Genomic DNA, 23,515 nt, shown 5'->3' with positions numbered 1-23,515 from the left:
CCATTCCAGGTGGAACAGTTTCACCCAATAGTCTGATGCAATACTGGCTTCTCTTTCATCTACAAAGGCATTTCTTTCCCTGCCTTGGCATTTAGTTGCTATGTAGAGGTGACTTTGGTTTTATTATCCACAGCTGCTGAGCAGACGGTTCTGACCGTACATCAGCCATTTGATGAGTTTCCACTCATGCCCTCATTTACTCACTAAGATGGCTACCCATAGCTCAATGTCACCAGTTGCCGTAGTATATGTAGTATATTGCTGCTGATACTCACAACAATAGTATAATGTTCTAATGAAGCAGCGTCTTTAGACTTCTTTCTTCTTTTGGCTTCACTGAGAGTAAAAGGTCTGTTGATATATTTAGAGGTACATTTGTAACGTATTTGTGGCATTTCTGTGGCATCGTGTTGGAAAAATAGCTACATGGGGGCAATGAACTGGGGACCTTCAGGGCAATTTCATTGGCAACATGTGCCAGCATAGCTCTGTCTACATGAGCAGAATGACCCTTTTGCTGCTTCCCGAGATCATTCAGACAGTTGCTCTTCAGTACACAACTGCATCCTTAGGCATGTTGCAAATATGCCATTTGGATTATGTGAGCAGAATAATCACAGATATTTGTGATGTACCTAAACTGAAATCAATTCTGTGAAAGCCATTTTTGCACCTCTCTGATATAATGTTCCTTTCCGGCATAAATCAAAGGTTCCCTGAAACCAGCATAAAATTCACTGTTAATTTTTGCATCCCATCTTTCTGTCAGCATCTGGTGACTTACAACAAGATTTTAAAATATAAATGAAATATGCATTTAAAAAATCATTACAACAGTAATAGCAAAATAAGATTGTGGCCATTTGTTCCAGACTTATGCTCCTGAGAAAATTACAAGCAAAGCAGCAGGGAAATGGCCATTTCAGTTGCTTCTCTAATCTCAAGCTCAGTACAAGGTCCTTAACTTTATCTTTCATCTGATCAAATACCTTCCATTTTCTTATATCTCTGCATGAATATCCCTTTCTGTTCCTGCTGCTGTTTCATCCTTCTTCAGAAAGTTCTTATTAATTACATCATTCTTCTTCCCTTGCTGCTCTTATCCCTGAAACTGTTATCTGAAATATATAGAATCATGATGGCGAACCTATTGCATGCATGCCAGAGATGGCACACAGAACCATCTCTGCTGGCACGGGTGCCATCGGTCCAGCTCAGCTCTCTGTGGCATTTTTTTGTGTGTGAGCTTTTGTTTCCCTGAAAACGACGAAACAGAAACTCATGAAAGAAAAAGATCTTACCTGTCAACTAGATGGTCTTCGGGACTCTGCTGCACATGCATGCATGTCCGGGCATGAGCACATTCGTGCATGTCCACGAATTCACATGCTCGCACATGTCTGCGCATGTGCATGCGCACAAATGCACACAATTGTGCGCACACGCACACACCTTTCAGTTTGGGTATGCACATGTCTAAAAGGTTTGCCATCACGGATATAGAATCACAGAGAGAAAGATCATCTAATCCATATCTCGGAATATGGTAATGAGGAGGGAAACCTTGATGAAGGTTTCCCTCTGGTCCACCTGTCTTGTGGGAAAACTGGTAGTTTCAATTGATTGGTTCACATTGCAGGCGGGAAACTCAAAAAGATCTCAATGGCTGGGCTGTCCAGCAGCTCCGTTTAAAAGAGAAAGCTGTCAGACCGCTAGAGACTCCTTGTTATACTGGGCTACCACAATAAAGATCTGTTGTGTTAGCTGAGCGTCCTGCCTCTTCATTCAACCCACACTTAACAAAAACCAGGTAAACTAGAATAGATTAGGTGTCTAACTTCTTTTTAAAAATCTCCACAGATGGAGGTAGGCTGCCTTTGTAGGAAGACTGTCCCATTTTTGACCAGGTCTTAATGTCCCCCATACCGGGTTGGGGAATTATGAGTGCTGAAGTCCGTACATCTTAAAATTGCTAAGGTGGAGAAACACTACTCTAGGTGTGTCTGGCATTGTTTTGTTTCCTGAAAGCTAATCAAAACAGGTGTGATCCTATCCAAGGCTGTTGTTGTCACTGGTTCCAACAAAAAGATGGTGAACAGGAATTTCACCAACCAAGCACTTTTCCATTGGGTTGCTGTCTTTTTAATTTTCTTTCCAACAACCTTTTCAGGTCTTTTCACTGACTGTTTACAATGCAGTTTCCCGAATCCTTATCAACTTGGGAACCAATTCTTGTGGCTGCTTTCTTCCAGGCAATCATGCTTTTTGCTACGAAGTCCCATAAGCCCTTCCTTAAGCAAGACAGCCTGGCATAGAGTACTGTTGAGAACAGCCGTACTACAGCTGCTCTGAGAAATGGTTGTGGAGATGTTGCTAGATGCTTTTCTTCATAGCTGTGTGAGATGACAGTGGCACAGGGATAGAATTAGAAAACATCTTAATATTCTGAGGAATTTGTTACAGCAAAGCAAGTTTGTATCTAGTTAGAAAGAGAACGAATGACTGCTTCAGAGCCCTGCGCACCGTGCACATCGAAGCAACACCGAAGCAACACACAAAGCAATATTTTTTTCAGTAATCTCCAATCTGCCATGCTTTTATTTTATTAATCTCCATCATGCTTTAATCGTGTGTTATCCAGAAGTTTTCCTGAATGTAGAGATTTAGAGGACCGGATGCAAGCTTCCTTCAAAATGATGCACCTTAAATACGATATGTTTCTACCAGACAGTACAACTGTTCTGGTTACCTGTGATATGAATCCTCGTGCCCCCATTTTGGCAATATTTTCTTCCCCACAAATACATTTTTCTAGCTTTCAAAATATCGGATGCTCATACTAGGCACTCTGTGTAAAAACGTGCTTTAAAGCAAGAGAAGACAAAATCCCCAGGAAGCTCAATTGACTAAATGTTCTTTGTTTTGGATATCTGCAGGATGATGGCTACATACTGATGTGAAACTTGAGTAATTCTTTGTCGGTGTATGTATATAATTATTTCTCATGCCAGCATTTTTGTACTTTATGTAGGGTGTATGTGACATGTGCATTTGACTCTTTTGACCTCAAAAGTTTATGTTGCAGGGGAGCTCATGTTTTATTTGGGAGTTGGTTTTTTTTTGGTTGTTGTTCAATTATTTATCCACAATTAAGATATGCCTAGTGGATTACAGTCTCAAAAATGAAACTTCCGTAGTATAAATAATTCTACATAACCGTACGTAATGATTGAAGTATGGACAGAATCATAAAACAACAAATCAAAAGCAAAAATAACAGAAGGCGCATCAATACTCAAAGGCCTCTTAAACAGTTTCTCTTTTTATTAATTGCTGGCAACCTAACAAGATAGGAGCTGTTTGAATTTCAGCTGGGAAGAGAAGTACCCCATCCTGCAATATCCTGGAAATACAGTAGAAGATTACTAATTTTGCTTTCTGGGATCCCCATGGAGGCAGGTTGAAACTGAGTGGAGGAAATGGAGGAAACAGATCAGAAGGACAGTACCCAATTTTTTAGAATTATATAAATTCTGGGGTTCCCTTTTGCCAACATCAGCTCTCTTGTGATATGTCCAAAACTTAAAATTGTTGTTAATTGTTATTTTTAATTAAATTACTATTTAAAAATATGTCCAAAAGTTCTATTTTATGAATAAACCATACACTATTAGTCCATATGTAGTGCTTAATATTTCAGCAAACAGTTTCAATGAGTCTTTCTTGTCTTTGCAGTTGACACACTTGATGTTGCAACTGTACCTTATCATGCATATCAAAGAATATGATCATCTTTTTTCAGTGTTTGACCTTTTCCTTTTGGGGGGGGGGAGTTTCAACCTTCAAGTGCCTTCAGTCTTTTTCAGGTTCTTCTGAGTGTGTTCATTACAATTTATAAATGCGCAGAACTGAGGAAACTCAATGATAGAAAAGGTCAATAAAAGAGCAAGGATCCAAATTATACAATTACAAACACTAAGAAGCCTTCAGAATCCCTCCACTTCAAAGCAGAAAAAGCCAAAGAGTAAAAATCTTGAGGAAAACCTGCATAGGCAGATAATGAAAAAATTGGAGCAACTAAGAGCCAAGTCTGCCACTGAGGAGTGGGTGAAGGTACTCGGGCCTATTAATCCATTGGGTTTTTTTTGACATTCACCTAAGCTTTGTATTACAAAGGAAGTGAGGCTGGAATTGATGATTAGGCTAAAGTCACCCAGTTATGTATCATGACCAAGTTGTGAATACACTCAGGAAATCTTTCCTGCATCCAGTTCACTTTCAGGCAGAATAATATGACATTTTTTCCCAATAAAAAGGTACACTACTACAGAAATTCTGTGGCAGACCAAATTCTGTGGCAAAGCCACTTGCTAATTTTATTCTCTATTTTCTCTTGCAATGCAATTAAGGGAAAATCTGCACCACCAGCTCATCTTTCATCTACTTTTGAGCATTATCTGCCACTAGTAGACCAATACAGAATAGCCACTCATTAAGCTAGCAAATAAATGCTGACAAATTTGCCATTGACAATGACAGGAAATATTTCAATTCTCCAAGGCATTGTCACTCCAAGGCATTGTCACTGACCATCCTACAAAAAAAACCCCCACCTTTATCTCATCAGGAAACAGTTGAGTGGTTGAAGGCAATTTATCATTAAGTGGTCCTGTTTCCAGTGCTCTGAAGATAAGCAAACATATTTGTTACACTACTTATGTTAATAAGGATGCAGGCCTGAGTTTGATGCTTGCATGATCACATCCATGGCATTTTCTTGACAACAATAAGGAAGTAATTTGCCACTGGCTTCTTCTGACATGTTTTTCAACTTCCCAGACTGCCACCCTGGAACTTCCGAGGGGTTTGTTATTTGAATGCTAACCAGGACTAATTCCATTTAGCTTTTCCAAGATCAGTCATGTAGTTTTAAAAGCAAACATCACTAATCCTCATGGTCTATATATTATGCATCTAATTTTCATCTGATCCTCTCTTTATAATTTGCCCCTACCCATCCACAAATGTATATTCATGCAGTTCAAGAAGTCCCACTTACTGTATACAGATTAGCTCAACTGCCTGCCTCTTGAACACCATATTCTGGGGAAGGAAAACATTGTGAGGGGGGAAGCCACAAGGTGATACCTGAGCTTCCACAACCAGTTTCACAATCTCTTCAACTTGGGTCAGCAACCCGCAGCTCTGGAGCCGCATGTGGCTCTTTCATCCCTCTGCTGTGGCTCCCTGTCGCCAGTCAGCACCACAGTTTTGAGAGGAGCTTCTGGTTTGCGGGGAGGAGGAAGACACACTAGGAGAAGACTCTATGGCAAGGGCTGGGTTTTCTGGTCAGCTCCACAATTGATAGGGATTTCGGTTAGGACAGGTAGAGGAAAAAGGACATTGCGCTAGGAGGAGACTCCAGAATTGAATTTGAATTGAATTGAATTTGAATTGCTTTATTTGTATGCCGCCCTTTTCCCTGGGGGGACTCAGGGCGGCTCACAATTCAGGGGGAGGGGGGACAAACAAGTTACAAACATAGAGACAATACATCATTAAAAACGCAACAGTCATACTATTCGATTGGGGTTGAGGTCTCTAGCCCCAGGCCTGTCGGGACAGCCAGGTTTTAAGAGCTATGCGGAAGGTCTGGAGGGTGGTGAGGGTACGAATCTCCACGGGGAGTTCGTTCCAAAGGGTCGGAGCAGCCACCAAGAAGGCTCTCCTCCGGGTAGTTGCCAGCCATCATTGGCCGGCTGATGGAATTCGGAGGAGGCCTAATCTATGGGATCTTATTGGCCTAGTGGAGGTAATTGGCAGTAGGCGGTCTCTCAAGTACCCAGATCCAATACCATGAAGGGCTTTGTAGGTGACAGCTAGCACCTTGAAGCGCAACCGGAGATCAACAGGCAGCCAGTGCAGCTCGCGGAGGATAGGTGTTACGTGGGTGAAACGAGGTGCACCCACGATCGCTCGCGCGGCTGCATTCTGGACCAGCTGAAGTCTCCGAATACTCTTCAAGGGCAGCCCCATGTAGAGCACATTGCAGTACTCCAGCCTAGAGGTCACAAGGGCACGAGTGACTGTTGTGAGAGCCTCCCGGTTCAGGTAGGGGCGCAACTGGTGCACCAGGCGAACCTGGGCAAATGCCCCCCTGGTCACAGCTGACAAATGATGTTCAAAAGTCAGCTGTGGGTCCAGGAGGACTCCCAAGTTGCGGACCCTGTCTGAGGGGCGTATTATTTGACCCCCCAGCCTGAGAGATGGAACACTTGGCCAATTAGTGGGAGGGAAGCACAGCAGCCACTCGGTCTTATCTGGATTGAGTACAAGCTTGTTAACCCCCATCCAGTCTCTAACCGCTTCAAGGCCCTGGCTCATCATGTCCATCGCTTCATTGAGTTGGCATGGGGCGGACAGATACAACTGTGTATCGTCCGCATACTGGTGGTATTTTATCCCGTGCCGTCGGATGATCTCGCCCAGCGGTTTCATGTAGATATTGAAGAGAAGGGGGGACAGGACCGAGCCCAGCGGCACCCCATATGTTAGGGGCCTAGGGGTCGATCTCTGCCCTCCAACTAACACCGACTGCGACCTGTCCGAGAGGTAAGAGGAGAACCACCGTAAGACAGTGCCTCCCACCCCCACCTCCCGCAGTCGTCGCAGAAGGATACCATGGTCGATGGTATCGAAAGCCGCTGAGAGGTCAAGGAGTACCAGGATGGAGGCGTGGCCTCCATCCCTGGCTCTCCAGAGATCATCAGTCAATGCGACCAAAGCGGTTTCTGTGCTGTAGCCAGGCCTGAAGCCTGACTGGAATGGATCAAGATAACTGGATGGGGGGCTTCCTGTTAGGACCTTTGTGGCTCTTTGAGTGTTTAAGGTTGTTGACCCCTGACTTAGAATGAGGCATGTGGCTCCTGAATGACTATTCTCAGAATGAGGCAGCACACATGTGCTGAGTAGGAAACTCAGGGAACTACCCACCTCACCAGTGCCAGAGAGAGGCCCAAGGACAGGACCCTTCTTTGCAAGGGTAGGGCTGGGCAGCACCTTATGCTGCATTTCTCTTTGTATATCTAATAAAGTGGACTGTAGTTGGTGATAAGAACATAGACCATACTAAATGTATTCGTCTGCAAGGTGAATGACCGTTGATGAGACAATAAAGGCACACTTTTCATCACTTATGCCTTTGCATAAATGGGAGACAGATGTTGTGTGCATACACACAGAAACACACACAAAAACAAAGGATGGATTCCATTCAATCAAACCACTCAATATAGCACTAACATATCAGATACTTTGGGAAATACTGTTCATACCATATAAATACATAGATGTTGGTTTTATATGGTACTTGCCCAGGTATTTATTTGTTGGGAGAAAATGTCCGGACCAAATGTAATTTCTAAAGTTGGATTTTCCCCCTTACCAGAGGGAGCCCCCTTGTGGAGTACTGTGAAGCTATTGCCATGGTAACTCCACTGTGGTGTACAGTAGAAGTCATTTTACAGCAATACAGTAAAAGCCATTGAAAGGCACAACAGGCTGCATCTTAACAGAACACACACCCCAATGGATGTTGGGGTGGCTTACCTCCCACAGTATTTTTCTCCAGATAGTAAGTCATCTGTGTACCAAGTTTGGTTGAAATTGCTTGAGGTATTCCAGAGTTATGGCAGTACAGTAGAAGCCATTGAAAGGCACAACAGGCTGAATCTTAACAGAACACACACACCGAGGGATGTTAGGGGTATCTTATCCCCACAGTATTTTTCTCCAGAGAGTAAGTCATCTGTGTACCAAGTTTGGTTGAAATTGCTCGAGGCACTCCAGAGTTATTCTGGAACATACATACAGCCTTTTATATATAGATATATAATAATAGAACAGAACAGAACAGAACAGAACAGAACAGAATAGAACAGATGGATAGATAAAACCAACAGAAAGAAACTAGAGTAGTAACTACAGTGAAATAAAATTAATCCAAGCTGACCCTCGCTCTCCCCCCCATCCTTGGAAACCTGCAACTGCCTCATAAACGTTCAGTATGGGCCTTGCTTTGGCCACTACAGTAAAGGATTTCAGGTCTAAGTGGGGGGAAGACTGCATAACAGATGATGAGAGCAAATGTGGTCTGTCATAAAACTGAAAATTAAATAATAACCCGAGCAGCTTTGGTAGCTCAGCTGGGAATAAAAGGTTTGGGAAGCTCCAGAGGAATCAGAAAGGAACTTCAGATCCAGGTGAAGACAGGAGCAATGTGGCTGGGCAAGCAGCCAATCAAGAGAGAAGAGGAAAGGCAGCTTGAGATGGTTGTTGAGATGGTCTTGGTGTTATCTGACATGTGGGAGAATGTGAGCACTGTGGATCGATGGTGAGATAAAACCTGAGACTAAGCAGGCTTGAAGGGGGAAAGGTGGGGTGAGAGGAAGGTAAAGGGACCTGGCAAGACCTGGAGTTTCACATTGTGCTCTCTGGCAATCTTGGGTGCACGTGTGTTAATGGTGATTTTGCACATTCTTTATAATAGGGTAGAAAGAATTGTATGAGTCAGGCACTCCAAACAGACAAAGGCCTATTAATTCTGCAGGGCTGTAATAATTGGGCTCACGACATCTCAGCTCTAATCCACTCAGGGTGAATTAGTAGATCAAATCTGTGCAAGCACAATACCTTTGCATTGTTCCCATTCTTTGCATCGGGATTCCTGCAGAGATGTGTCCTGCCTATTTGTGCCCCTATTGTCTGGCTGAGGTGCCACTTGAATGTCCTGCCTTGGGTGGAGACACTAAAATGACTTGGCCTCCCAGCTAGGAGGGAAAAAGCTAGACCACTGGAACACGACTCTGGTACAAATGTATTTCATACTTTCTTAAGCCTTGGGATTAATGGGATTTGGTTTATAAGAGAAGTACAAGCAGAGATTTATTTCAGCAGAGGAAAACAAGGCTAGCTATTTCTTGGTTGAGAATACATAGTCCTTCAAAATCTGCTGGAGGTAGTTGTTCTAGTTAATAGTGTTTTTTAGATCAGCACTTGAGTGAAAAGGAAAGATGTTTCCCCTATTTGATAGGAAGACTATCTTCTTCATAGATTATATAGCTGTGTCGCCAATACCTAACCATGGCACAATGACAGTCCTGGCAAAGACAGGCTTAAATCATCCTAGGCTGTCCCAGCATTGTAGTACTATAAGTACCATAGTATATATCTTCTTATTCTGACGTTGTCCCAAGGCAATGTCCAATTTGTTCAATTTTGTCACCTGTTGCTTTGGAGAGAAGCAAGGTAACTAGCAAGTCCTGGGAACAAACATAATAGCATCTGAGTGGGGTTCAGCATTGGGAACCACAGATTCCATGCCAGTATAGTTCCTACAGATCAAAGGATAAGTGGATAGCAGCATACTGGTAATAGCAATAGCAATAGCACTTAGACTTATATACCACTTCTTAGTGCTTTACAGTCCTCTCTAAGCAGTTTACAAAATCAGCATATTCTCCCCAACAATCTGGGTCCTCATTTTACCAACTTGGGAGGATGGAAGGTTGAGTCAACCTAGAGCCTGGTGAGATTTGATCTGCCAAATTGCAGGCAGCCGGCAGTCAGTAGAAGTAGCCTGCAGTACTGCACTCTAACCACTGTGCCACCCCAGTACATTTATAGTTCAGTGAAGAAAGACAGACTTTATAACCTACCACTGTCTCTGACATATAGGTGATCCTCAAGTTATGACCATAATTGAGCCCAAAATTTGTGTTGCTAAGTGAGAAATTTGTTGGAGTGTTTTTACTCCATTTTACGACCTTTTTTGGCACAGTTGTTAAGTGAATCACTGCAGTTTTTAAATTAGTGACACAGTTGTAAAGTGACTCTGGCTTCCCCACTGACTTTGCTAGTCAGAAGGTTTGAAAAGGGGATCACATGACACCGCAACCGTCATAAATATGAGTCAGTTGTCAAGAATCTGAATATAAATCATGTGACCACTGGGTGGCTGTAATGGTCATAAGCCACTTTTTTCAGTGCTGTTGTAACTTTGAACGGTCACTAAACGAACTTTTGTTAGTCAAGGACTAGCTGTATTACAAAGGCTGCTTTTGGGCAAATATTTCCATCTGACTAGACAGAAATCTCTGATCTTCAGTATCATGACGCTTTATTTTTGTCTGCAAGTAAAAGGCTTGTGAAAAATAGTAATGCTCTCTGGTATCTGGCTATCCATAGTGGGCAAATTATTTTGCTGCCTGAAATGATGAGCAAAACGTATGCCCCATTACAGCTTATATCACTCAGAAAACAAGTCATTTTCTCCTGCTGCGTGGCACTGCCAGCTCTGGTCATCACATCTGTACTTTGCCTACCACAAAATATAGCTTTATGTCAAGTCCTATAGAAGGCAGGATGATGACTTGTTCAAGCCACTGGATGAATTTCCCACGGCTAAGGAATATGCAGTGATTACAGTATCACAAAAAGTATTTCTGACTATTCATCAAACCACTTTGATTTTGCTTTATCCTGATTTAGCAATATTCTAGCACAATAAATTCTAAATTGCCCCTGGCAATTTTACATCTACTTGCAAATAGCTAGGTCCATTATTAAGTCATATGTTATCCCCCTCACAATAGATGTTTAAATGCAAAGTAGCCATGCATATGGCCACTTGGAAAAGGCCCAGCTTTCAAAATATGTTTTGTTTGGTATGACTTTCCAAATTTCTGCTGGTTTTACAAGGTGCCTCCTTTAAGGGTTATTGAAATGTGAAAAGCGATAGAATGATTTATTTTGGTACAAGCAAGGAAATTTTTAAAAAATAGCATTTAAAAATAGTATGGAAAACTTTCTGTTTCTTAAATCAAGCAGAGCGGATCATAAAGCTATCATGCTTTTAGAACAAATTTCTAATGAAAATGCCAGAGCGAAGCAACTAAGTTGGGTTTATTATAGAATTGATAACTTGGTCTTTGTTAAACTTTAGACTGAGAAAGGCTGCCTCATCACAGAAAAATGATGTCTTTATTCTACTGTCTGTGAATGCCGCCCACATTACCTAGGTCACAGCCACTTTGATTGGATTATTTATTTCAGCAAGTTGCAATCATAACAATAAAATGGGTAGAATGCCATAAGACTTATGACAGTAAGTGATAAGCAATCATTACACCCCAGCTGAAATAATAAAGCAACCCACCCACCCAAAGGCAATAAAAATTGATGCTCCATTGGAACCTCTTATTCCTCTGAAAGGTTCCTCATTTGTGTCTACAAAATAATGTGAGAAATATATTGCAGTCTCTTACATTGCTTTGGCCTTTTGGGCTCCCTGATGAAACCAGCTCTTGAAAACTAATGCTAGACTAGATATGCTGGTATTTGAGATGGCACCAGAATTAGCAAGAGACTACCATGGCTGCCATGCTGCAGAATGGGAGAGAAACCAAAGAGTCATTCATCTGAATTCACATTTTATTTGGGTGTTTATGCCAAATATATCTACTCATGAAGACAGTGGGCATATCCATGCATGCGCAAAGATAGTCAAAGATTGCCTGACCACTCAACAGATCAAGACAAGCAGCCTCAGGCAGCAAATGTTTGATACCATTAAGGTTGACAGTGGGGAATGATCTCTGCTGCAACATCTACCCATCAGACATGATCAGAAACAGTGTGTGCACAATTCTAGTTTTAGTTGCAACTATTACTTTCTTGGGGTTCCTCCCCCCATCCCAATTTACCAGGAATCACCTGGACTGTTAAAATAATTGTTGCAATCAGTTCCATGCATGCTGAAATATTGTATTGCAATTGGGAAATCCAAGATAAGAGGGGATGAGAGGATGCTCTCCTTCTTTTCAAAACTTCATATCTACCCCTTTTCTTCACTGCTTCAAAAGATTCAGACCCTCTTTAATGGATGTCTCAATTGCCCAGCCTCCCCACCCCTCTCCATTTTTCCTACTGGAAAAACTACCGGTAAAACAAAACACAGGTAAATGAAATAATCACAGGATCTTTCTGTGCTTTCCATCCTTGTTCATGTGTTTCTCTGACTTTCTGGCAGTGTGCACCTAAAACGATGATATAAATGCCACGAGTAACATTAAAAAAAAACCTCTCCGTGTCAGGCTCTCCTGAAAAAAAAATGCAACTTATCCATCCCTTTTGACTTATCATACAGCTTTGTTTCCAAAATCCCTCTCCAGAAGTGGGAGGCAGGGACGGAGGGCGCCGGCGGCAGAACCGTATGGCGCATCCCTTCCACGAGATTCTTCTTGTCTAACCAAGCTCTTTATTTTAATTGGAAGCCCGAGGCAAAACCTCTTTATGGTCATGGACGTCTGGGTTTTGTTCCGAAGCAAGCTTGCTTCTTTCTACAATCGCCCGCCCCGGGGATAAGAGACCACGGAGTGATTTCGGAAGGAGATTGATTGCTGGAGACGGTGAATTAAGTCTCGACGTTGTATATATAACGCGGTGAAGGCCAGGCACCGATGAACAAGACAGACTTCTGACTATTGCGGGCGTGTAGTCAGAAAGGCGTTTCTGCTTTGAGCTTGGATCTCGGGGAGAGCTGAAAAGGGGGAGAGTGGCCCGTGGCCGGCGTGCGGCTGGCGGCAGTGGTAGCGGCAGCAGAGGGAAGCGAGGGAAGCGCTAAGACTGGCAGGGAGAGTCTAGCAGCTGCTTAGAAAGCTTTCGCCGCGAGGCCCGCCCTCCTAGGGGGGAGCTGGCCAATGAGAGGTCAATGGGGCGGGGTTTGAGGGGCAGCTGTGACGCCACCAACCCGGAAGTGGTCGAGAGCTCTTGGCTGGAGATTTTCCCAGCAGCCGCTCCCAGCGGGAAGGGGACCCTCAGGTAGGCAGCCAGGAAAGCAGGTAGGCAGGTAGGCAGACAGGGACAGTTATGGAGCCCGGTTGGATCTGTTGGGCGCTCCTGGTGGGGAGAGACGCAGCAGCAGAGGCACTTTCCTTTGCTCTCAATCACTCTCTCTTTTTGCCAACGTGACCTGAAGATGGGTCTGGCTTTCCTGGACCGGCTTTCGTGTGCTTCTCTCCTCTTCCCTGCCGCAGCTTCTCTTCCTCTGAAGCTGATCCTGTTCTCCCCTTGTTTTGCCTCCTGTCGCTTCATTGCTCTCAGTTACCTTCTCTTTTCTGGCTTGAGTCTGGGCCCTGCTCACCCTGACATTTAGGCAGAATCACACTTGCTACATTCATGCACAGCCTTGAGTCAGCACGTGTGTGCCCAGGGACATTCATCTGAACAAGGGTAAAACAACTTCGATTTTTAGGAGAGAAAATCCTAGGAACGGATTTTAGGACATGTAGGCGCATCCCCCCTCCCGCTACTTAAAAAATGCTGGAATTGGCTTCCTGAATATCAGGAATTGGCTGCTCCAAAGTTTATTTCTGTGTCTCTGTATGTTCATATTCTGAATGTGTGTGCGCGTGTGTGTATTCATATTTTAAATATGTGGGTGTATGTGTATTCATAGTCTGATAGCTTCACTGCATTTCATAGTACTGTATTTTATTGTAGTGGAGCTTTTTGATCTTGTGAGCTGCCCAGATCCTTTATTTGTTTGCTTGTTTGGTCCTACATGATGTATAAATAATATAAATAAATATCCCAGTGGTAGAGTAATTTTCTATTGCTCCAGGATAATATGAGAAGCTCCAGTTGTTATACTTGTTTATTCCTTTAGGTGGTGGGGGCTGCAAGTCCTGCACCATTCTGATTGCTGGCCCAATGGCAGCCGAAGTGAAGGTGTCTGGGCAGAATCAGGAGCAGTTTCTGCTGCTGGCAAGATCTGCCCACGGAGCTGCTCTGGCCAGTCTCATTCATCAAGTGCTGGAAGCGCCCGGTATTTATGTTTTTGGAGAGCTGCTTGATATGCCAAATGTTCAAGAGGTGAGCACTGAGACTCATGGAATGAAGACCTTAGTTATATGGTACAGCCTTCCAAAGGCCTGACAGAAAATAGCAGGTCTTATCCTGTCTACGTTTATATGACCTCTGGTGCCTCTGTTCTGCACCATTGTCTTGCTATTACTTTAGGATAAGTTGAAGACACAGATTATACTTTAAAACGGAACCATTGGTTCACACATCCTTTGAAACATGTATTTCTGCTCTATAAATGAGCAGCTTTAGGTTTCTGTCTGACTTCCTTTGATAATTTTTTGTGTAGCAGTACTGAATGGAGATTAGTTGTCTTTCTATTGAAGCTCTGAATAAAATTACGTTTAAGGGAATGCTTTTCATACTGAATTTGGTAATTCACGGGGTTTCTAAAGTCATTTAGGATTTTTCTGGGATTTAATCATTCAGATTAAACAAAATTGCTTGATCTTTCTTTATACTGAATTTTAAAATGCCAGTATTTATTTCAAGTAAATATATATATATATAAAGTCACAACCCCTGGTATGCCCAAATATGGGAGGAAGTTCACTACTTCCATTCCTTTATTTATTTATCAGCACAAATACAACATATATATATATATTATGTATGTATGTATGTATGTATGTATGTATGTATGTATGTATGTATATGTGTATATATATATATTGTAATAGATCTATCCAGAACCACCTTTAAATGGGATATGTCTCTTTGAATGCTTCCCAATCCTCCATAAAGACATGAATCTCCCTAAAAATGTATACCTTTAATTAAAATATTTGGTGATTACATGATGGAAAAAAGTGTAGAAAAAAAAGTAATGTCATAGGCCCTTGCACGGAGTTCCTCTAAATAATTTTTTGTTCATAGGCCAATTTTTCTATAATTAAAGAAAAGCTTAAATTAGAATGATAATAAAGAAGGAAATATTGTGGGGCCTTCAACTTTATTAAAAATATGAAAAACCTTATCTCTTCCTTCTGTCATGAAACATAATGGTTTGAAATCTGTGGTTCCCAAACTAACAGCCCAGCTGAGGTTATGGAGGAAAATAACCCTGTATTTCACTTAGGTGATTTATTCAGTGGAATATGGGAACTTAAAAGGGTTCATTTGTTAAATATCGCTTTTGTGAAGTCTGCCAAACCTCTGAATGTCAGTGACCTGAATAATAGACAGATTTTGGTGATTTTTTAAATAAAATTCCTACCTTTTTTATATAACACATTTTTGAGAGAATCTACATGGAGAGGTAAATGTGGTGCAAAATTATCCAGTAACCTTCCTTTATGTCTGAGAGACTTTTTTTTCTTAGATATTTATGTTGGATTTTGAGTAAACTGCAGCATTCCCACCATAAGAGCACTGCACAGAAGGAAGGAAACAGGCTGTTTTAAAGATCTTCCATGAAATTGTTTGTACTAAAATTATACATGATTATACCATTTGGGATGACAGATGGAGGCTCATAACATTAAATAGACCTAACAATAACAACTCTCCGTATATAAAACTAGTGCTGTATGTCTTAGAGCAAACAGGCTAGAACATTTTTCCCTATCCAATATTTTTCTATATGCATGTCAGGGATTTGTAATCTTAGGCAAAATAGTACGTTATATCAATTCCTCCGTAATTTTCTTGACTGGTACAGAATGGGCAGAGGCTCACCATATTGGTGAAAGTCAGATCTATACCTGGGGTGTACATGTTTACAAAGTGGGACACCAACATTTCCTTCTTGCTCGCTATAGGTTTGTGTTTTCTATGTGGGGGAAAAACAAGAGAAAATTAAGTTTCTTTAATAACTAAACAAAAGTATTCTGGTGGGAAAGATTCCATGAACCAAAAAAAGTTTTTTTTTTAGTCATTTCTCAAATAATTGTAGTTATTTTCTCTCTACAGCTAGCTGAAAGTGAGTTCTCACCTGTTTTTCACCTGCTTACAGTCTTTGCATATGGGACGTATTCAGATTACCTGGGTATGTCTTATTTTCTCCTTAAGAAATAGGAATGGTAGAGAAAATTGCCGATAGAGATGGAAGAGCCAAGAAAACCAAAGTGAAGCAATGCTTCAATAGCAGGGTTTGGATAACATGAAGTCATTCAGTGCTGAAGCCCTCCTCCCTAGGGTTAGCAATTATGGACTAAACATTTCATGGAGTTGAGAAAGAAACTGCTGAACATTAAAAGGAAACTAAGGGTGGCCCATAATGTGTAATTGCCTCACTCCTTTGATCGTGCTTTCTGTAGTCTTCTGTTTATTATCCATGACCTTTAGAGGATGTCCCAATGGATGGAGAGCATCTGTGGTGCATAAGGAGAGGCCCACCCTGAGGTTGGCACCAAATTTTTATTTTTACTGGGAGAATGTGGTCTCAGAATCAAGTCTATTGGTTTTGAAAATGTCTAAGTGGCTAATTTCTATGTTTAAACTCTAGACCCCCAAAGAAGGAAGAATTTGTATAGGATTACTAGACATTTGTGTAAACGCTGTGCATGTTGTCTAAGTAAATTTTGACTGTTTGACTTAAGGTTTCTATTTTATTTAAGGAGGAGAAAAAAATGGGGCTGAATCTGTCATGAGAAGTAGAAAAAAATTGGAGGAATGATTAATTCTATAAAAAGTGGATGGGATCTTATCCAGTGATGCTAGTTAGAATTTGAAGGAATGTTCCTTTTTGTTTTGGTCTGTGAACAGCTGAAGCTGGGAATCTGCCTCCCTTGACAGAAGCTCAGAAGAACAAACTACGCCACCTCTCTGTGGTCACCTTGGCTTCCAAGCTGAAGGTAACCTACCTACCCTTTTCTTGCTTATTCTGCTCATTGTTTAGAACAGGGGTCTCCAACCTTGGCAACTTTAAGCCTGGCGGACTTCAACTCCCAGAATTCCCCAGCCAGCTTTGCTTCTGGGAGTTGAAGTCAGCCAGGTTTAAAGTTGCCAAGGTTGGAGACCCCTGGTTTAGAAGTCCTCTTGAATTGGGTGGCTAATGAATGCAAGCAAACTAACGAATGTCATACTTGACACCGGCTTGTGTGTTTCCGCAGTGCATCCCCTATTCTGTACTGCTGGAGCAGCTCCAACTGAAGAATGTACGGCAACTGGAGGATTTGGTGATTGAGGCAGTGTATGCCGATGTTCTCCGAGGGAGCTTGGACCAGCGGAACCAGCGGTTAGAGGTGGATTATAGCATTGGCCGGGACATCCGCAGGGAGGAGCTCAGTATCATTACCCGCACGCTCCAAGAATGGTAAGGAAGACTGAAAACTGGGGAGGATGTATCTTAACAAAGGCAAAGAAGCCCAACAGACCTTCTCAGGCTCTGCTGCATATGTGGATAGAAGTCAAATGGGTGCTGATCATGGGGCCCCTTTCGGGACTGCGGTCCCCTAATAAGCATCACACCACTTGGCAAGGATGAACAAAGAGCTTTTTATCACTTATATAAAATAGTCCTCATTTAATAATCCTAATTGGGATTGGCAACTCTTGTCATTAAACAAAACCTCCATCCACCCAGCTCTTCCCCAGCTCTGCCCTTTTGACAGCCATCACCAGTTGCCTCCCACTGTCCAACCCTGCTTGTCACTGTATAAACTGCACCACTGCTGGCTGGGTTCTCCTTTCACGAACTAGCCAGGCCACGTTTTTGTGCATCGCCAGGTCCTTCTTTTGCACTGGCCACCTTCTGCATGCTGGCCAAGTCTTTTCTCCTCAAAAGGCCAGTTCCTAAAAGAAGGACCCACATTGGCAGTGGCATGAGGCACAGCACAGATCTGTCTGCTTATAGCACTCACCCGACAGTCTGTGAAACATTTCCACAGCACATCCCCTGTCCATGCAGAGGATGGTGAACCCAGCGGAGAGGAGGCAGGCAAAGGCAATAATGAAGATCAGCTGTGGGAGGGGGAGAACTGGTGGCAAAGGGGACAGTTGTAAATCTAGGTGGGCCCTTAATTTAGTACTGTTGTAAATTCAAATGATCGCTGAACAAAAGGTGGTTAAGTGAGGACCACCTGTATGCAGTATTAATACCAGGATTTTGTGCCTCATGAATTGGTCAATAGGTTACACCAATTAACACAATTTATTCTACTTTTATGAACCTTAAAAATGGGATGAGGCAATCAGGGACTTTGAAGAAATACCGTATTTTTCGGAATATAAAATGCACCGGAGTATAAGACTCACCAATATTTTGAAGAGGCAAATTAAAAACAAAGTTTTCGCACTCTGCAGACCTCCCCAAAATGGGCCATTTTTCACAAAAAAAAATTTTTTACAAAAGAATTGTCAAAAAAGGGCATGCATAGCCTTTATGAGGCTTATAGAGTGCTCCTGGGGGTAGAGGGGCAATATTGAGCAACAAATGGCTTGTTTTTCGCTCATTTCTGCCCTCCCCAGCCCCCTCTGAAAGCCTCCTAAAGGCTATGAATGACCATTTTGGTGAAAGGGGCAGGGTTTTGGGAGGCAAAAATGCTGTATTCAGTGTATAAGATGCACCCAGATTTTCAGCTTCTTTTTTGAGGGATAAAGGTGCATCTTATATTCTGAAAAATACAGTATTCTCTGTTGATAGACATATACCTCCCCTACATCATGTATGAGTTTTATCAAATGTTGCAAAACATTGTAAATAAATGTTTCCACAAACTAGAAATTTGCTCTTAGATCCAAACACTTTTTTTTTAAAAAAAGTGAAAGCCAAGATTCTTTACATGTTTCCTGTACCTCTAAAATATTTGTATACATTCAATTTGATCCTAATCTTAGAAACATACTTTTCACTGGTGGGAAGAGAGTTGTATGGCTGTGTGGTGATCTTGCTAAAGTGCAGATGCCTGTGGAGACAGATTCATTCTCCTGGGACTATTTCTCCCACTCCTCTCACTTCTTCCCTTGCTATGAGAATACTTTGCACACCCTTTTTCAATTGACGTCACAGAGAGAGAGACATCATCATCAAGTGAATGCTGCCATTAAGTGCTTGGGTCTCAACATCTGACGCAAGCACTTAAGTCATGAGATTTGCATGACATTATCATGTGCATTTCCTTGTTGGTTCTCCCATCCACGGATGCCCATGAGCCAGTCTTTCTTCCGGATCTCCCAATCTCACAATTTATGAGCTTCTGGTAAATGCTGTTTGCTCTCTTAGTTGCTTTGTTGGTCTCCTGCTTGTTCAACTTTTACTGGTCCTTCCCAGGTGCCAGGGCTGCGAAGTTGTCCTTTCAAGCATTGAAGAACAAGTTAGCCGAGCCAATCAACACAAAGAGCAGCAGCTGGGCCTGAAGCAGCAGATTGAGAGTGAGGTGAGAGGCAGGCCTGCAATGCACACCTTCCCCATCCCCCCACCCCCACCCAGCTTCCGACTGACTTCACCATTACACCTGGCAGCCTCTGCTGGTCTTCTACATTTCTGGTCTAGCTCAAGTAGGCAATTTGTGGCCACCTGTAGCCTGCAGAGACTCATTAAGATTGTGCTGCTGATATTCAGCAAGGCCATTTTCTATCAAGGAGGGAAGCTGATGTGGGAGCATAAACCCTGCCAGCAGCTTGCCAAGTTCAATTCAAATGTTTTGGGTTATTGCCTATAAACCCTTAAATGGACAGAGAAGACCTGTTGTAAGTTACCTCCTTCTGAGAGGCAAAGTGGGAGAGCCCCCCCCCCCCCCAAGTAGGCATTCTTTGGGTAGCTCCACTCCTCTGGAATAGCTTCCCCCCCCCCCGCTTCCCCCCAAGAAAGGATAGCTTGTGCCCCCTTTGCTTTCCAGAAGGTTGTAAAATCCTGGCTGTTCTGGAAGGGCTTTGGATTTCATTATTATATTTATTAAGGCCTAGTATGTATGCTACTATTATAATTGTGGTTATATTATTATTATTATTTTTCAATTGCTAAGTCATTTTGTTGCTATTGCTCTTGTACCGTGTTTACAGTCTTTGAAATTGAGGCATGTGTAATTAATAAATATGCCTCCAGTAGACTTATCTTGCTTCCTTTAGATGAGATTAATTCCTGCAACAATAGACTGAAAATGTCAATTCCATGTTTTCTGTATCTGATGTTTCTTACTTGCTGCTTAATAGATAAATACCACTTCTGACTCCATGTAAGGCGTTTTCTTGTTTCTGTCAATCCCAAGATATAACATGATAAAAGTCACTTCTCACAAGCAGTAAAACTGGATCTAAAACTAACCTGTGAATATTGTCTTTGAAGAGATGATTATAATACTTATTTTATGATCATCATTCAAATCTTACCAAAAATATTTAACATAATATTTTTGGAAGTGAGATGCAGAAAAGTGCTCTTGCTCCATTCAAAACTATGTTTTTTTAGCTGATCATAGCAATTTTAACCTGGACGACGGACATGATTAGATTTATTGTTTAAAAAAAATCTTTGTCCAGGCAATTTTGTTTGGATGCTATGGGTATGGACCCTAACCCTAACCTTGTCTGCTTTACATGTTCAGATAAAATTCTTGTCATATGTAGGAAAAGAGAAAATGTTCCAGTTTAATTCTCCACAAATATACCTTAATTATTAGAGGTCTGTGAGGTATGGGATAAAGTTTGTGATTATTATTTGTTCAGAAAATTGAGCATAATACAACTCTACTAATATTAAAAATAAAAAATACATTTCATCTGAGCAATATTTTATTCTCCAAATCAATATGTAGCAGAGTCAGCAAATGCTTTTATACAATCAAAGTGCCTATCCTTATTTGGCTGGAGAAATTAATTATTTGTACTAATGAGCAATGTAAGAAAAATATTATTCTAGACACCTGTAACTTCCTGGCTCATACATTTCATTCGTTTGTTGCTTATATTATGTACAGTTTATAATTTCTTCTTTGTTTCTGTGCTTTGTTGTTCACACCCAGAATCCATTAGCACTGGGGTGATTTACAAGTATTGTTCACAAACTGAATGAGTCAGCAGGAGGGGGAGAGAAATCTCAACAGTGTGGTTTTCATAATCACACCCTCAACCCTCCAGTTGAATGCAGCACATTGGGAGGCATCCACTGAAACCTTGGCGAAACGAAAAATCCCCAGACGGGATTTTTAAAGTAAGACCTGGATGGAGACTGCCCAGTGAGATTTTTCCAGGATGATTGTCTTAGGGAACCCTTCCTGTCTTTGGAGCCGAAACTGCCTCTTCCTTGTTTCTTTTCCCTCATTTTCTTTTCACCCGGCAGGTGGCAAATCTGAAGAAGACAATTAAGGTGACAACAGCAGCTGCAGCAGCAGCAACCTCCCAAGACCCTGAGCAGCATTTGTCAGAACTCCGGGAGCCTGCACCGGGTACCAACCAGCGCCAGGCTAGCAAGAAGGCCTCCAAGGGCAAAGGGTGAGATAGCATTCCAGTGAAGACTGGCTATTGCTTTTCTGCCGATGGGAGAGGAAAGCAGAGAATTGCCTGAGGTGTTTCATCCATCCCTTACATTGAGGCTCTAGCAATTTATCTATAGAGTCTATAAAGCCCTTCCTTGCCTTGAGCATTTGGGCTAAACTTCTGCTGGTCCTCATTCCAAGACTTTCTTCTTCTCTGCAGGCTCCGAGGCAGTGCAAAGATCTGGTCTAAATCAAACTGACAGAACTGCTGGCTGGGGAGTTGAAACAGGTGTCCCACGTCTGGTGCTTTCTTCTTCAATCCAGATGTGTTTCTGTGCAACCTTGTCCCTGTGTAAATGGTTCTGCCTTCCCATTATTTTCTTCTTGTGTTTCTTACAGCTCCTTTCCCCTGTTCCTCTCTGATAATCTTGTTTATACCTTTTCTATTTTGAATGCTACTTCCCCTCCCCTCTTCTCTCTCTCTCTCTCTCTCTCCTTACTTTTGTTTTCTTGAATGCATTTTTAAGGCAGCCATGAAATGGCTGATGTTTAAATTACATTTGCACCAACAGATTGTTGTGGTAGCCTGTGTGGAAACAAATCTGGCATCAAATGGCCATTTAAATTCTCTGAAGAGATCCTGGGACATTTGCTCTGAGGCATAAAGTTTGACATCTCAGTTTCCTGCTTTACTGGGATCTGTGAAAGGGAGGAGTGTTTGTGTGAGTGTGTGAGTGGATTGTTTTTAAAAATAGTATAAATATATAAAGCAAATAAAAAAGTACAGACCTATTTTCAGGAGTGTCTTCACTTTGGCGCCATGCTGGTTTGTTCTGGATGTTTCGGTAACTGAATTAACAGATTAACAGAGTTGGAAGGGACCTTATAGTCATCTAGTCCAACTCCCTGCTCAAGCAGGAGACCCCACAACATTTCTGACAAATGGCGGTCCAATCTCTTCTTGGTTACAGCTTTGGTGGGACTTTCTTTTAGAGGGAAAATAATAGGAGAAATAATATATAAGATTATTATTAGCAAAGAACTGTAATGAGAAACTTGGTCAAATAAAAATATGTAATACATCCTCATAGCCGACTGCTAAATAGAAACTTTAAAAAAAAAGGTTCCTGGAAATTACAGGCCATCTAGTTTATTAGGATTCTGGAAAACGGGGTTTTTTCATCTGAGCAGAGTTCCTGTGTATGCCAGATCCTGATTCATGCTGGGTTTACGAAGGCGATCTGGAGTTAGCCTGCTGATGGAACAGAACAGGATCTTAAGTATACTTCTCTGGGACTAAGTGATTCAAATCAATGGGACTCCATACAAAAGTAGGAAGCATAGTTTCCTTTGACTTGAATCCAGTGCAAAAGCTTCTATTAGCCCATTTTGCTTATTGGTAAGAAGGGTAGCTAAATGGCAATTTATGAAGCACTGGAAGTCACAACTAGTGTCTGTAACTGTTAAAAATGTAGGGAGAAAAATCATTTTAGAGGCGTGGGCTTTCCTAACTGTCTTTGGAAGACAACCTTCCCTTCAACTAGCTTAAATGCTGCCCAACTAATATGTGGATATATTTTCTTTTTCTCCCCCAAGAAAGGTAGAAGGTGTGGGAGGAGGCAGTATTGTAAGAACTAAAGAAAGAGAAATAGAGGTGGGCAGCAATGACAATGAGGAAAAAAATATGAAATTGTTTCAGCTGTAATCTTTGCTTTTAGAAATTGTAAAGAAATATGAAAAAGAGGCCCGACAAAGTGCACAGAGAGAAGATCAGAAAGATATCAAAGCTGGGCTAAGCCTGCTTATCCACTGCTAAGACAGACCTTCAGAATTCCCCAAAGCTAGGTTAACTTCCTCAGATCAGTGATAATATTCATTCCTCCCTTCTTTGACTCAGGAGCAAAACACAATTGTTATGAAAAACACTGTTTCTAGAATCTGCCTTTCCTATGCTTCAAAAACAGGACTGGTCAGTGTTTTAGCCTGCACACATTGGAACATGGGGAAGTTTTAAGGCATCCCTGAAGTCCCCAGCCATCACATCAAGCCATGTACCACCAGGAGCTGCCTCTGATTTTTTTGGGTGGGTGGGAATAGCCCAGAATCCGTATTTTCTGAACTGAGTGGTCACTTGGTGACTTGGTTTAGGGCAGCTAATGATAGAAAATTATCTAAAGAAGACTAGACAGTTGCTAAAAAGGTAAGACATGGAAAAATTGACTGATGTACAGGTGCTA

At 41.9% G+C, this 23,515-nt stretch overlaps 1 protein-coding gene across 4 annotated transcripts; it reads left to right on the top strand.

Moving 5' to 3' along the window:
- Positions 1-12,802: 12,802 nt before the first annotated feature.
- On the top strand, positions 12,803-22,070 carry COPS7A (COP9 signalosome subunit 7A). 4 transcript variants are annotated; one of them, XM_032214386.1, is made up of 8 exons: positions 12,803-12,879; positions 13,727-13,932; positions 15,835-15,844; positions 16,630-16,718; positions 16,977-17,179; positions 19,136-19,241; positions 21,143-21,294; positions 21,499-22,070. In XM_032214386.1, the coding sequence occupies exons 2-8, from the start codon at positions 13,771-13,773 to the stop codon at positions 21,536-21,538; spliced, it is 762 nt and encodes a 253-aa protein (XP_032070277.1). In that variant the 5' UTR covers positions 12,803-12,879; positions 13,727-13,770; the 3' UTR covers positions 21,539-22,070. The 4 variants fall into 4 exon arrangements, with proteins under 4 accessions (XP_032070277.1, XP_032070274.1, XP_032070275.1 ...); XM_032214383.1 differs by having other exon boundaries at positions 15,835-15,910; XM_032214384.1 differs by having other exon boundaries at positions 12,818-12,899; positions 15,835-15,910.
- The last annotated feature ends 1,445 nt before the right edge of the window (positions 22,071-23,515 follow it).

This window comes from Thamnophis elegans, chromosome 3, assembly GCF_009769535.1.
Source record: "Thamnophis elegans isolate rThaEle1 chromosome 3, rThaEle1.pri, whole genome shotgun sequence".
NCBI classification, from domain to species: Eukaryota; Metazoa; Chordata; class Lepidosauria; order Squamata; family Colubridae; genus Thamnophis; species Thamnophis elegans.
The sequence above is the reverse complement of the archived record's forward strand: the minus strand, read 5'-3'. Positions and strand labels throughout refer to the sequence as shown.